Genomic DNA, 15,420 nt, shown 5'->3' on the forward strand with positions numbered 1-15,420 from the left:
TGCCCCCTCCAGGGAGGATGGGGGTCTCCTGTCACCAGTCTGCTTCCAGCTGGCTGGTTGAGCTCCTTGAGAAAGGAACACTTGTCACGGACTCAGCAGCACAGCCTTCTGCGGGCAGTTGGCCGCATCACCCTTGGAGAGCTGGAGTGGGAGTCGCCTTGAAAGTGGCCAGTGAATGAGACGCTGACACCTGCCCATGGGCCATCTGGCCACCTGTTGTCCTCTGTAAGGATGTTCTCTGTGGACGTAGGTGGGACACAAAGATGCACTCACTTTGGGCCACCCCCTTAGGCCCATCCACGTTCCCTAAGGCAGTGTACCAAGGCCTTTCCCCCAGACCTTCTGGTTCTGGTTCCGATCTGGTGCTCCCAGGCCATTCACCGCTGCCCAGAAGTCCTCTCGTGGCTGGCCCTCGAGCCGCCTGTCCCTCCATAGAAAGGCAGGGCACCATGACCTCTGTAATCTCTGCTCACGGGCCCTCGGGGCCACCTGTGTGGGCTGGGGTGCAGCCATGTGTATGTTCCTCTGCACTATCATATCAGGCTGAGCCACTCACGAATCGGATCTAGGCTGCCCCCCGGTAGCATCTTAGGACTTAGGGGACACCCCCAAGTGGCCAAGGGGAGACTGAGGGGGAGGTGTCAGGGTGACAGAGGTGACAGGAAGGTCTGGACCACAGTCTGGGTAACTTCCTCGTCCCTGGGCTTGAACCCAAATGTCCCATTTCCATCCCAGGGACAGAGGCTGTTGCACTCACCCAACCATATGACAGTGGTTTGAGAGCCCCAGCTCGGGAGGGGCAGTTCCAGTCACACCCGATGTCGGTGCCGAGTCCTCAGGACCTGCCAGGACCCAGAAACTGGAACGGGGTCTAGTTTCCGGAGCCAGAAGGACTGGCATCACACTACAACCCAGGGGGGCCCTTCCCGCTACCCCTGGGGAGCAAAGCTTGGCGTCCGCATCCTGGACATGACACTGGCCGTGGAGTGTGGCCGCCGGAGCGCCTGTGCAGTGGTGGTGCCCACGCTGGTGCCCGGGCTCTGCTTAGTGGAGAGCGGGGGACTCCTGGCCTTCCTGGGACACTGGTCAGAGGCAGGACTCTCTGACCACACAGGTGCATCTGCTCCAAGTCTCCACCCCCTGAGCCTCCCACCCCTCCTCCACACCCTGGCCAGGCTGTGCCGGCATCTCCACGGGCTACAGGGAGTCACCATGGCCATGCCCCCCGGCCGGTGCCTTCACAGCTCATCAGGGTCACCCAGACACCCGCCCAGCGCATCAGGAATCCCAAGTTCTGGGGCTCAGCGCCCAGGCACACACCCTCTTCCTTGCCTGGCCTTACACTCTGCACCACCATCTGCCCCCCACCATCCAATCCCCCAAAGACTGTGCCTTCCTAGGAGCCAGTCATGCTAAGTCGCTTCAGTCGTATCTGGTTCTATGCAACCCTATCCCATGAACTTAGTCCCCAGGCTCCTCTGTCCATGGGATTCTCCAGGCAAGAATATTGGAGTGGGTTGTTATGCCCTCCTCCAGGGGATCTTCCCCACCCAGGGATCTGACCTGCATCTCTTACATCTTCTGCATCGGCAAGTGGGTTCTTTACCACTAGCACCACCTGGGAAGCCCTCTTAGGAGCCAGACTCTGCACTAAAGTGAACAGAGCCCACGTTCCTTTGCTCAGGCCAGGCTCAGGCCTGGCTCTCTCCTGACTGTTCTGGAATGAGGGACTGGTGTCACCCGTGACACCTGACTCAGGTGGGGCCCCTGTAGGTCTCCAGGGAAAGGGGGATGCTCCCCTTGTAAGCGAGAGGGAGGCTGCTCTGCCGGCCCAGAGCTGGGGGGAGTTAGTTCGAGGTTTGCGGGCTGGTCTAGTAAGATTTTCCCTCCCGGGTCTCAGAGTCCCATCCGCACCCCGTGCCTAGTCCTCAGCACAGTAAACTTGTCATGTGGCCAGGTCCATGGCCAGAATGCCAGTGGCTCTGCCTCCTTTGTGTGACTGGCCATCCCAGTGATCCTGAGACTGTCCTGAAAGTCCCACGGCCTCGGACACAAGCCCTTTGTCTCCCAGAGTTAGTCACCTGCTCATGGTCAGATCCTGGGTCCAATTCAGGACAGGCCGATTACCAGTGACTCGGAGTCCAGGGACAGAAACTGAGACCCTTGCTGAGGGCACAGGTCAGGGCACTGGAACCATGGTCATTTAATTCAGGGAACTATCTCATAACTAATACTGGGTTCAGTCAAGGGGAATTGAGGACCCCAAGACTAAGCAATAGGTGGTTTCATTTACTTCAAAAATGCAGAATTAAGAATGAACAAATGTAACAATTGTACAGGAAGCGAGACTAGTTAGTTCAGGGACTGAATTCATCTGAGGGACTCAACTGGCCCAGCGCTCCTCTCAGACTTTCCAGCGAAGATTGAGGGGTCGTCTGGGGACATAGCCAGAGCAAGGATGAGAACAGTAGTCAGCTCTTGGTGGGCACGCCAGGACCCTGCCTGCAGGCTTTCGTGGGTGGAGGGGTCACCACCTTCTGCAGCCACCCCAGGGCCTCTCTGCCATCTGGCTGGAGCCTCTGTGGCCACACAACTCACTTAGAGAGTGGCCTAGACTAATGGCCACTTAAAAATGCATGACCTCGGCTCCGGCCAGGTCCTGGGTAGTATTGGGAAGATTGATCCTGAGTCTCTCCCCCAGGGCCCCAGGGGCCCTGGAACCAGCATCAGCTTCACCTCCCGCCCACCTTCCCTTTGACCCCCATTCACCCCTCCTGGGGCAAATACTGCTGCCCCAAGCTTTGTCACCAGCTTCTCTTGTCTCATGGTTGTCTGCCCACCGGGTTCAGAGACTACACGTGTTCACGGCACCAGGACGGACCTCAGGTTGTGAGGGCCGAGGCTGCTGTGTGGCCCATTTCCCACGCAAAGGCACCAGAGCATCAATAACCCCCATGGGTGGGTTTCCCGTCCCCCATCCCCCACGGCTCCCAGCGTGTCCCAGCCTTGCTCAGGCTGCAGGATCTGGTACTGGCACCCCAGCAAGGCACCAGATTATGGATTTGGGCTGCAGCTCCCTGGCCAGGAGGGAGGATCCTCCCAGGAAGTGCTGTCTCTGCCTTCAGATCTGAAGGCCCCTCTGATCTGAGTCCAGCCTCTCTTGCAGGACTTTGCAGTGACCAGCATGGCCTGGAGTGCCCTTTTGTCACCTCGGGGCACCGGTGAGCCAGGCTCTGCACTCAAGCCCAGTGGGTAGCACTTTGTCTGAGTACTTAGTTATCCCTCTCCAGGGTCCGTGACTTGTGGCATTAGCTGCAAGTGATCAGGACCCTGCTAACAGTGCCCTAAAGCAGAGTCAGTTGTTTACCCATACCCATGCCGTGCTGACTGGCTCTGCAGCTTGATGAGGTCAGTGCCAGTACATTGTCTGTGCAGCCAGCCCAGGCTGGAGGGCGGCTGGGCCTGAGCACGCCTGTCCTGGCAGCATCCATGGCAGAGGCCGTGACAGGCCCTGGGGTGTCAGTTGGCTGTCTTCCCAACGTGCACGGCCTCCCAGCACCTGTGTTCTCAGGATGGCTGTCCCGAGGGAGCTTTAAGAGCCCGGCGGCCCAGCGCTGAACCTCCACTTGTGGAAGTGAGTCCTGAGCAAACTGGCTGATGAAGAATTTGGAGAGACAGGCGCCCGTCAGCCCAGGACCCTCCAGGAAGTTACAGCAGTTAGCGACAGCTGCTGGAGAAAGGCTGGTATGCAGCAGTTGCTGTGGTTTCAGTTTCCTTATTTTATCAAATTCTGGTGCATGTATGCTAAGGTGCTTCAGCTATGTCTGACTCTTTGTGACCCCATGGACTGCAGCGCCCCCAGGCTCCTGTGTCCGTGGGATTTCCCAGGCAAGAATACTGGTGTGGGTAGCCATTTCCTCCTCCAGGGGATCTTCCCAACCCAGGGATCAGACTCATGTCTCTTAACGTCTCATGCATTGGCAGGCAGGTTCTTTACCACTAATGCCACCTCTGAAGCCCATCAATCTCTGGTATTATTGCATTATGATCAGAAAATCTCGTCTTTTCCTATAGTTTGGAAATTATTGAATCTCTCTGTGGCTCATCGTGTTGTCATGTCTAAGAATGTTCCAGGGCCACGTGGAGAGGCGGTGCCATCCCTGAGATAGCACCGGCAATGTCTCCCTCAGTTCCACTTTCTGGTCATCTTGTTGGGCTGTGAGTGCAATTTCTTTAGTGCTGGTTCTGCTGTGGATGCAGAGGAGAGTAAAGGCCCCTCTTACCAAAGGGCCAGCTTTCTCTCTGTGTCTCCCGGCGCGAGGCTGTGTCTTAAACAACGTCCATTCCTTTCCTCCACACAGTGGCCTCGAAGAAAACAGGCTCGGTCTGAGCTTTCTGGGAGGATGGCATATCTCGCCCCCACCCTTGCCATCTTGTCAGGCTGTCTGAGTCTGTAGAACTCTCTGTGAAGGGAGGGTAGGGGCAAGATGGAGCCTGGGGCCAGAGCGGGCCACTGGGCCTGGAGAAGAAGCAATGGGGGCCAGGCCAGAGACAGTGGTGAGCCCCTTACTCACCTGGGGCCTCTGTGCCAGCTGCGGCCAGAGCAGGGCAGAGAGATGCTGACAAGCTCACCACCCGCACCAGGTGGGCCCAGCTCGGTTGCTTCCTTCAGTTTTGGTCTGGGGCTCCTGGCCTGGCCAGTCAGTGACAGCTGGCTGAGGCCTTGGGGCAGCCAGGCCTCCTTCAGGGTCATGGTCCTCAAACCTTCATTAAAAGATTCAGGGAGAAAGTGGGTTTCCTATTTAGTAAGTAGAAAGTGAAAGAGAAGAGTGAAAAAGTTGGCTTAAAGCTCAACATTCAGAAAACTAAGATCATGGCATCCGGTCCCATCACTTCATGGCAAATAGATGGGGAAACAGTGGAAACAGTGACAGACTTTATTTTTCTGGGCTCCAAAATCACTGCATATGGTGATTGCAGCCATGAAATTAAAAGACAGTTGCTCCTTGGAAGGAAAGTTATGACCAACCTAGAGAGCATATTAAAAAGCAGAGACATTACTTTGCCATCAAAGGTCCATCTAGTCAAGGCTATGGTTTTTCCAGTAATCATGTATGGATGTGAGAGTTGGACTATAAGGAAAGCTGAGTGCCGAAGAATTGATCCTTTTGAACTGTAGTGTTGGAGAAGACTCTTGAGAGTCCCTTGGACTGCCAGGAGATCCAACCAGTCCATCCTAAAGGAGATCGGTTCTGGGTGTTCATTGGAGGGACTGCTGTTGAAGCTGAAACTTGAATCCTTTGGCTACCTGATGTGGAGAGCTGACTCATTTGAAAAGACCCTGATGCTGGGAAAGACTGAAGGCAGGAGAAGGAGATGACAGAGGATGAGATGGTTGGATGGCATCACCAACACAATGGACATGGGTTTGGGTGGACTCCGGGAGTTGGTGTTGGACAGGGAGGCCTGGCGTGCTGCAGTTCATGGGGTCACAAAGAGTCGGACACGACTGAGCGATTGAACTGACTGACTGACTCAAACACTCTTGATGTTCAAAACAAAGCATTCGGGGACTTCCTTGGCAGTCCAGTAGTTAGGAATCCTCGCTTCCACTGCAGGGGGCCTGGTAGGGGAACTAAGATCTGACTTGCCGCTTGGTATGACCGCCCCCTCCTCCCCCTGGAAAGTAAAGTTCAAAAAGAAAGCATTTACTATGTGTGATTTTCTGAGCTAGCCAAGTTCCTGGTCAGCGTACTAAACATATAGCATTTATGTAATCAGTGAGTCACTGACTTTTAGGGGCCAGGCTGTGGGTGTGTCTTGAGGGCAGCATACCTCCTTTGTGATATCGATCAGGCCGCGTCTTAGGATAGGTGTGTGCAAGACTTGGGTGCAGATGGGATTTTTTCTCGGTCTCAAAAAGGGGAGGAAGGATATGAGGGAGGGTGACGTGGGGGAGGACGAGGAGTGCGACAGTGACCGTCACTGAACTGGTTGTCTCCACGGACCCTCTGTGCATCCCACACTCTGGGGTGTGATCCCACCACTCACTGAGGGAGGGCCCAGTGGGGTCCATGCCCCACCACATCCTACTTGCCTGCTTCGGAGCCCCCAGCGGGTCCTGGAGGTGGGACCCTGCCAGTGCCTGGCCACCCAGCAGCAGCTGATCAGAGCGAACTGCCAGCATGGGGTCTGGGGTACCCTGCGTGTCTGCTGGAGTCTAGGGACCACGGAGGCCACTGTGGCCAGACAGGTGGGCGGAAGAGACATACAAGATCGGGGTTAGCTGACCACCCCACCTTCCCGTTTGTGCCCACGGAACTCTGGGGCCTTTGGAGGTCGGCATTCTGGGCGGCTCAGCCGATACCACTCTCTTCTGCCCCTGAATTGGATATCAGATGTGCCAGGTGCTGACATCAGAGGCACTAGGCCTGCCCTAGCTTCTGCCCCCCAGGGAAGGCGGTCTCTTGGGCTAGAAAGACAGCCCGAGCAGGTGGATGGAGGACATATGAGGGCCGCCGGCAGGGTGGTCGCTTCTGCCCCTGCCCCACCCCCAACCCATCTGGCAGGACCCCAGATGAAGGACAGGCGGTTTGGGCATAGAAATGCCTCTCGGGGGATAACTTCAGCTTGAAAGGGGAGAGCAAGAATCCAGGCTGTCAGAAAGCCAAGGAAAAAGGCAGCAGAGCTAAAAATAGGAGCGCTGAACAGAATGTCCGGAAATGCCAACCACAGCGCCAGGTTTGATTTCATTATTGCTAATTATTTAAGTCACAGTATGCAGAATAAAGCCCTGAGAGAGGATACTGTTTCTGTACAAACAAATGCGGAAACTAGTGCACTGAGATAGTAACGGTGAACGTTACTGAGACCAAGGGGGAGGCAGTCACCGCTAGTCCAAGACAGTCACCCCTGGCATTCTGATGCATTTCCTTCCAATCTCTTTTTTTTTCTTCCAATAGTTTATTGTCTCAAAAAAGCCAAATAACATATATGATAAATCTTGGTTCAGACAGGTTATTCTTCCATCATGTTATATTATCAATTATTATTATTATTGATGAATGGTTGTTTGGGAGTGAAGTATTTCATTGCCATAACTGACAATTTTTAAAATACTTCTTTATTTCTTTTACTTGGCTGCACCTGGTCTTAGTCGTGGCGTGCAGGATAGTGGATCTGTCAGGTGTGGCACTCATAGTTACAGGGTGTGGTATTGTGGGGTCCCTTACATGACTGAACAATGGTGCTGGGGAGGCTGTGAGGGTGGAGATGACCCAGGCCCTGGAGGAGGACTCACCTCATGAGAAATGAGAGGCCCCATCACCTTCTCTTCTGCACTCTTCAACCCAAGCAGCAGGTAACTTCCTTGTACTTTTATCATAAAAAATGGTCTCTATATCTTGTGATTTTGGTTCTGAGAAATAAAAGATGAAGATTCCTTCATGCTTTGAAGGCCCTGTTGTTTAGTCACTAAGTTGTGTCCGCCTAGACTGTGACCTGCCAGGCTCCTCTGTCCATGGGCAAGAATACTGGAGTGGGTTGCGATTTCCTTCTCCAGAGTCACTCTCTTTTAAAATAGTTTTTTTTTTTTTTTAACTTTGATGTAGTTGTGATCACATCACTCCTTCACGTTGATTCATTTTTAAACGCTCAGGGGAGACTTCCCTGGTGGTCCAGTGGTTAAGACTCTGTGCTTCCACTTCATGGGGCCTGGATTCAATCCCTGGCCAGGGAAGTAATATCCTGTATTCCATGTGGTATGGCCAAAAACAATAATAATAAATAAAATGCTTGAGAGACTTTGAAAAGATTCAAAGGCCTAAAGATAGCCAGGGTTCAGATTAGATGACAGGCAGGTCTAACTGTTAGTTTTCCTGTTGTTCAAGCCTCATCGCAACTAGCTCAGTTCTGTACTTCCATGATTCTTCCAGTTAGGGCGTGATGGATTCCTCTGACTTCAGCATACTTCATCAAAGGTACCGCTCCAACAAGGAGGAGAAAAACAGAGCAAGTAGCAACCCCCGTCATGGCAAGGGGGAAAGTTTTATGATCCGGGAATCCACTTTAACAATGAACATTTTAAGACTTTCCAGACTATCACAAACCCTTTCTAAACACTATTTTGATGGTGACCTAATAGTTCATCAATAAACATAGCATAATTGTTACATAAATTATATAACAGCCATTGATGTTTTTGCTGTTTTCAATTTTTGGCCGTCGATGCTGAAACATGAATTTTATCTATAAGGTTCTGGGAGAGGCTGTTTCTTTAAAGAGATCTAAAAGTGGAGTTGTTGCATCAGAGGATGAAAGGGTGTAACTGCTTTTTAAAAAGGTGGCATCTCAGAGAACCCACTGAAGCAGAGCAACCACCATGCAGGTGTGCTGAGCCGCTCACTTCCCCACACCCTCACCTCTCTCATTTCCCACTGCCCGTTTTTTTTTTTTAAATTATTAAGTTAGTTAAAAAAAAAGTTAATATGGCATTTCTTCTCTAACTCACGAGGGAGATTATTTCTCCACATAACTATTCAGTTCAGTCGCTAGGTTGTGTCCAACTCTTTGCGACCCATGGATTGCAGCACATCAGGCTCCCCTGTCCTTCACCATCTCCCGGAGGTTGCTCAAATTCATTTCCATTGAATTGATGATGCCATCCAACCATCTCATCCTCCATCATCCCCTCCTTCTCCTGCCTTCAATCTTTCCCAGCATCAGGGGTTTTTTCCAATGAGTCAGCTCTTCCCATCAGGTGGTCAAAGTACTGGAGCTTCAGCTTCAGCATCAGTCCTTCCAATGAATACTCAGGGTTGATCTCCTTTAGGATTGCCTGGTTTGACCTCCTTGCTGTCCAAGGGACTCTCAAGAGTCTTCTCCAGCACCATCATTCAAAAGCATCCATTCTTTGACACTTGGCCTTCTTTATGATCCGGCTCTCACATCTGTACATGACTACTGGGAAAACCAGAGCTTTGACTCTACAGACCTTTGTTGACAGAGGGATGTCTCTGCATTTTATCATGCTGTCTAGGGTTGTCATAACTTTTCTACTTCTATTGCCCTCTGTGGACCCTGTGCTCCCCTGAGGCTACCTTTCACGGAAGGCTGGATTAAGTACAAGGGAACACTTGCCCTGAGGTCAGGACCACCCTGCCTCGCTCCTCAGAGCGCTCCTGCGACAATGCTCCTGCACACCATGGGAGGGAAGCAAGAGCAGTGAGAAGTGCTGGAGTGCCACGAAATGGCACTGTTCACTGGCTGGGTTCTCTGTAGTGTTATGGCTTCAGAATCAGGTGAGCTGATTAAAATTCCACTTTGAGATCATGTTGACTCATATGTTGTAGACAGGCCCCACACACCCTTTATATAATAGGGAAAACCCAATCTGACTCTGTGCTGGATCTCTTTCTTTTACTTTAACCTGTGTGTTCTATTGCTTTTGCCACAAGTTAGTCACTAAAGGGATGCTGCCTATAGCTTGAAGTACACATAATAGCCCAACTCTAGGAGCCCTGCCTCCCATGCCTGAGGTTAAACTGAAATACCTTTTTTTTCAGCTCACAGGAAACACCCTGACCAGGACCACCTGTAAAAGGCTGCAGGAAAGAAGAAATGAACACATCCCCTCTGGGAGTCTGGCTGGAAGGAGGAAATAGTTGCTACAGCTTAGGGCTTTTTTTTTTTTTTTAAATCTTTTCTTCCCCACCTCCCCATTTTGCTCTGTGAAAGAAACTAGCATCTAAACCTGGGCAATGAGACTTCCCTGGTGGTCCAGTGGCTAGGAAGGACTTCATGCTTCCAATGCGGGTAGGGTGGGGGACAGGGTCAATCCTTGGTCAGGAAACTAGATCCTACATGCTGAAACTACAATCAAAGATCCCGAGTGCCCCAACTAAGACCTGGTGCAGTCAAATAAATAAGTAAATATTAAAAAAAAAAAAGATAAAGCTGGGCAAAATGGTTCCTTGGGACGCTAGTCCACCCTGTCCTCGGTCTGCCGGCTTTCTGCTGGTCTTTCGATTTACTGGCTTGTCGAGTGGTATGTAGTGCAAGCTTGGACTGGGTAAAATTTACCAAGTTTCCGCCAGTGGCAGTGTCTTGAAAACTCTAGCACAACATCACAGCAGGGTGCTCACACCAGTGCTGTCCAGATGCAGGACATTGCGTGCCCATAGGGTCCCACCTGCTGCCTTTCTGTAGCCATATCCTCTCCCTTTTTACCCCACCCCCCTCCTTAACCCTCAGCAGTCACTAAACTCTTCTCCGTGTCTATAATTTTTTCATTTCAAGAGTGTTCCAGAAATGGAATTATATGATATATAACCTTTGGGGAGTTCTTTCATTCAGCATAATTCTGTCAAGATCCATCCAGGTGGTTGTGTATATCAACATTTTAGTCTTTTTGTTGCATAGTCTTCCACGGTGCCAATGGACCACACATTGTTAGACCAGTCACCCATCAAAGGGCACCTGGGTGGTTTCCAGTTTTCAGCTACCAGGAATAAACCTGCTGTGGGCACCTGCTGCCTGGCCTTCGGTTATGGTGCAGCCCTTTGTGGTGAGGACCCGAGTGGTGGGGCAGAGCAAACTCTGTGAGGCCTCCCTTTAGATGAAGCATCTGTAATATCCCAATACATAATTGAACAGGCTCTCTGCAACCTGGAGACGGCATAATGGGCTACCAGGAAAGACTGTTTGGGCTCCAGTTCCAGCAACCTTTGAAAAAGCAAATGCTATCTCAGGAGAAAAGGATCCAGGGAAAAAACAAGAACATTCAGTGGACATCAATTAATAGGAATAGCATCATTTTCACCAGTACTAAAAGGGATCACCAGACCAGAATGTGTGCTAAATTCAAGCGTTCTCTAAATTCCCATGTGAAAAATAAAACCTGTGATAGGTCTGCTTAGGGGAAGAACAGCTCACTTACTGCCCGTGAGCTGGAGTGCTGCCTGATAGAGTTTGGAAGAACTTTGATCTCCCCTTCCCTTTGCCCAGAAAGAAAATTCTTCCAAACAAGGGTTGGCCAGTGAGGCCAGGATACAGCATTGCAATGAAGGAAGAATTTTTAGTGTCTGTCTTTTCAGAGTCTCGGCACTTACTTCTCTGTTAGAATAGATTAAGACATGGAGACCTGACCTTGGTGTCTACATTTGGTATCATTCGTTTCATTTTATTTTTATGTTTGTTATTTGAGTAGATGTGAAGTGAGATGTTGTCACTTTAATTTGCATTTCCCTGATAACTAATGGATGTTGAGCATCTTTTCATGTGATAACTGGCTGTCTGTGTTGAATCTCTTTCATTTTTTTGAAGTTTAGGTCATGCTGCAAGACTTGCAGGATCTCAGTTCCCTGACCAGGCACTGAATGTGGGCCCCAGCAGTGAAAGCACCGCGTCCTAACCCCTAGACCACTAGGGAGCTCCCTGAGTTGGTCTCTGATTTTTCTTCTGCTGCTGTTCCTTTTCTGCCTCCTTTTGGATTGGACAAATATTTTATATTATTCCATTTTACTTCCTCTGGAGAAGGAAATGGCAATCCACTCGAGTATTCTTGCCTGGGAAATCCCATGGACAGAGGAGCCTGGTGGGCTACAGTCCAGGGGGGTGTAAAGAGTCACGCAAGACAGGGCACACACAAACACACACACACACACATGCACATCTCTTCATATACACATTTTTCATCTCCCACTTATCACCTCACACCTGAAATTTCTCACTTCACAATGTAACACACTCACAGACATGTGATGTCCTTTATCCACCCCATCCTTTGTATTGTCATTGTCATATCGTTTACTTTTTAAAAATTTTTTAATTTTTATTATTTTTTTCCATTTATTTTTATTAGTTGGAGGCTAATTACTTTACATCATTGCAGTGGTTTTTGTCATACATAGAAATGAATTAGCCATGGATTACTTTTTTTTTTAAAGTATTTATTTATTTGGCTGTGCCAGATTTTAGTTGTGGCATGTGGGATCTAGCTTCCTGACCAGGGATCGAACCCATGCCCCCTTGCATTGGGAGCACAGAGTCTTAGCCACTGGACCATGAGGGAAGTCCCTCATTTACTTCTATATACACTTTAAAACCACTACATAAAGTTATTAAACATGCTTTATTTTATTTTTTTTCCATTTATTTTTATTAGTTGGAGGCTAATTACTTTACATCATTGCAGTGGTTTTTGTCATACATTGAAATGAATTAGCCATGGATTTACATGTATTCCCCATCCCAGTCCCCCCTCCCACCTCCCTCTCCACCCGATCCCTCTGGGTCTTCCCAGTGCACCAGACCCGAGCACTTGTCTCATGCACCCAACCTGGGCTGGTGATCTGTTTCACCCTAGATAATATACATGTTTCGATGCTGTTCTCTTGAAACATCCCACCCTCGCCTTCTCCCAGAGTCCACAAGTCTGTTCTATACATCTGAGTTAAGCATGCTTTAAACAGTCAGTTGTCTGTTAAGGAACCTATGGGAAGAAGAAAAAAAGTATAATTTATGTTTGTCCATTTGTTGATTATTTCCAGGGCTATCCTTTGCTTCCCATACATCCAAGTTTCCAATGTATTATTGATATATTATTTTTTTTCACCCTCAAGAGCATCCTAAAGTGGGAATTCCAACCCCTCCCCCCGCCAAATAATATCCTAAAGCATTTCTTGTAGTCTCTACCTGCCGGTCACAGATCCTCTCAACTTTATCAGGAAATAGCTTAATCTGTTCTCTTTTTTTAGAGTTTTTTTGTTTTTTTTTTTTTGCTGGACATATAGTTTTTGGCTGAGTTTTTAAAATTCAGCACTTTAAAAAAAATTAAAAAAATAAAATAAAATAAAATTCAGCACTTTAGGGGTTTATACAGTGGTTTTTTGTGTGGTGAAAAGTCAATGGAAATTCTTATCATTTTTCCCCTGAAAGTAACTTGTCTTTCTTGGCTGGATGCTTTCAAGACTTTTTTCTTTATGGTTTTCATCAGTTTAATCGTAGTGTGCCTAGGTATGATTTTGAGACCACTTGGTGTCATTTCAGGGGGTTTCTAAAGAGCTCCGGTACCACAGTCCTTTATGTCTCTGCAGAGAATACAGTGAGAGCAAAGTGGCAGATGAGAAGTGATTTATTAGACTAGGACATTGTGAGGCTTACAAGCAGGCAGACGAGAAATGCCATGACCTGATAACTTAGCGGACAGTTTTCTAAATAAAGGAAAAGTGGGGAGGAGAGGAGAACTCTGTCATTCTCAGCAGCCGTGTTTCTGTCATCAGTTCCTCCCTGGGTGGAGAAGGGGAGTTTACCTGTCCCTCCCTAGATGGTCAGGCCAGGACTGTCACAGCACTTTGGAAAAATATTTTCAGGTCTCAGTACGATGAGGGTCTTTCATTTTGAAGTCACCTTCCCATAAGTGTTTTCTGTGTGCACAGAGCTTGGTTTGGGGTCACTGTCTTGTTGACACCATTGGGCAGGGTGCAGGCCCCATTTTCTGCTGTTGTTTTCTTGTTTTGTGGGCATTGAGTAAAAAACTTGTCCTAGGGACCAAAGAACATGTTTCAGGGGCTACTAACTCACTCAGCTCACTGGGTAGGATGTGGGTCTCATGTCACCATTGTTTTGTTGTTTGGGGGCGTGTCTTGTGTTTCTGTTGCAAGAAATTGTTGTTAAGCAATCTTGCTTGGTTTTGTGGTTAAGCAAACCTGCTTTCTCCAGTAATCATTAACTTACAGGGGTCAACCATATTCTTTTTACTTACAATCTACTAGTGGGATTAACTATTTAATCACCTATTTTGTCTCTGCATTCTGTCCCTATCAACTTTATTTGCAGGTATTCTACTGAAGTCCTGAGTTTCTCAATCTGTAAGTCAACATTTATCATCAAGTTTGTGGACTTCCGCCCTCCTCTCACTCTCTTCTTGGTGGGTCTCTTGGAATTTCACCCAGCAAGTGCTGAGGCCAGCTGGCATGGGGCACGCACAGGGGACCCCCCAACAGACTTCTCATTCCCCATCCTGAGATTGGTGCTCTGCCTCACAGGTTCCAGCTGTCCTGGATTCTGCCTCCTGCCTGCTCACCCAGCCACAGATCACGCACTATGCACACACGTTTAGCAACTGTGTTCACACTCAAACTGTTCCACATACATTTGCTGCTTTTGTAAAAGGTACCCCAAACCTACTTTCCTTTCATAAGAAATGTACATGCAGTTAAAGTAAGGTTTTATTTTGTGCATTCCCCAAAGATGCACAAGCCACAGAAGGCCCTCGTGGGTATGAAGAGTGGAGGGGGTTGGGGACGAAAGTAAAAGGCAACCCCTGCTCCAAGAACTTTTCAGTGCCATGGAGACAGGAAACCAGAGTTGTGGAAATTCAGAGATGGTTGCTTCCAACCAGAGGGAGAGGATTTGGGGGGGTCGACCTCCCAGGGGAACCTTGAGGAGGTGCTGGAGGGTTCAGGTTGTACTGAGAAGGTTTATCATCGTGTTCTACTTCACGGCAGCAATATTACTTCATAAAAGCAGAATAACAAGAAACACAAGACCAAGAGTTTTGCAAGGGGTAACTACCATTTGCTCAGTGGTGGAAATTAACCTGGTGTCTTAACTCATGCCCCCAGGCATCAGATCTTTGGTAAAGATAACAATGCTTGGTTACGGGCGACAGTCCCACACCGGTGAGAAACTGACATGCCCATGTCCACCTGCCGTTCTTGGTGACTCCCGGGTCCATGTGTCAGTGTTAGTGACCCCAGGTGGTTTCCATGTCCGCACGCCGCTGTCAGCGATCCCCGAGTCCGTCCTCAGGGTCGGGTACGCGGCGTGGGGGCAGGGTGGGGACGATATTCCTGGGCGCCCCACCGCGAGTTTGGGCTGCCCTCTCCAGGTCAACTCAGCCTAACGGAGGGTCCCGGCTTGGGAAGGGGGCTCTCGGCCGTCCAGCCTCTACGGTAGAGGCTCAAGCGGGACGCACAGCTGCCCACGGCGGGTTCACGGGTGCTTCGGCCCCCAAAGTGCAGAGTAGAGCTCCACCAAAGCTCGCGCAGGACAAGCGACCTTTCCGTCGGAGGAATGAGCCCGCCCGGCGGAAATGCCTCCCCTTTAAAGCGCGCGCCCCGGAAGCGGTACCCGCCGCGCGCCGGCACCGGAAGTGGATGCGGCCGGCGGGCGGCGGCGGCGGGCGGCCGGCTCTGGAGCTGCTTAGCGCTGCCGGGCGGGTGTCGCTGTGGGGGTTGCGGCGCCGCTCAGGCTTGGGCTGGCCCGGCGCGCCTCCGGCTGCCCATGGGGCGCGAGGGGCCGGGCCGGTGACGCCGGACGCTCATGGACGCCCCTGAGGAGCCGCTGCCTCCGGTGATCTACACCATGGAGAACAAGCCTATCGTCACCTGTGAGTGCCCGGCGGCGCGGGAGGGGGCG

At 50.2% G+C, this 15,420-nt stretch overlaps 1 protein-coding gene and 1 long non-coding RNA gene across 2 annotated transcripts in view; both read left to right on the forward strand.

The window, feature by feature from the left end:
* Positions 1 to 7,194: 7,194 nt before the first annotated feature.
* On the forward strand, positions 7,195 to 12,873 carry LOC139034823 (uncharacterized). The gene is made up of 2 exons (XR_011487400.1): positions 7,195 to 7,360; positions 9,564 to 12,873. It is a non-coding gene; the product is annotated as an uncharacterized lncRNA (long non-coding RNA).
* Positions 12,874 to 15,155: 2,282 nt separating this feature from the next.
* The window catches only part of TRAPPC10 (trafficking protein particle complex subunit 10), a 74,552-nt gene continuing 74,287 nt past the window's right edge, over positions 15,156 to 15,420 (forward strand). The window contains exon 1 of the mRNA XM_020883575.2: positions 15,156 to 15,391. Within this exon, the coding sequence (XP_020739234.2) occupies positions 15,325 to 15,391 (67 nt within the window). The 5' untranslated portion in view covers positions 15,156 to 15,324. The remainder of the gene's footprint in view (positions 15,392 to 15,420) is intronic.

The sequence above is a fragment of the Odocoileus virginianus genome, chromosome 4 (genome assembly GCF_023699985.2).
Source record: "Odocoileus virginianus isolate 20LAN1187 ecotype Illinois chromosome 4, Ovbor_1.2, whole genome shotgun sequence".
NCBI lineage: Eukaryota > Metazoa > Chordata > Mammalia > Artiodactyla > Cervidae > Odocoileus > Odocoileus virginianus.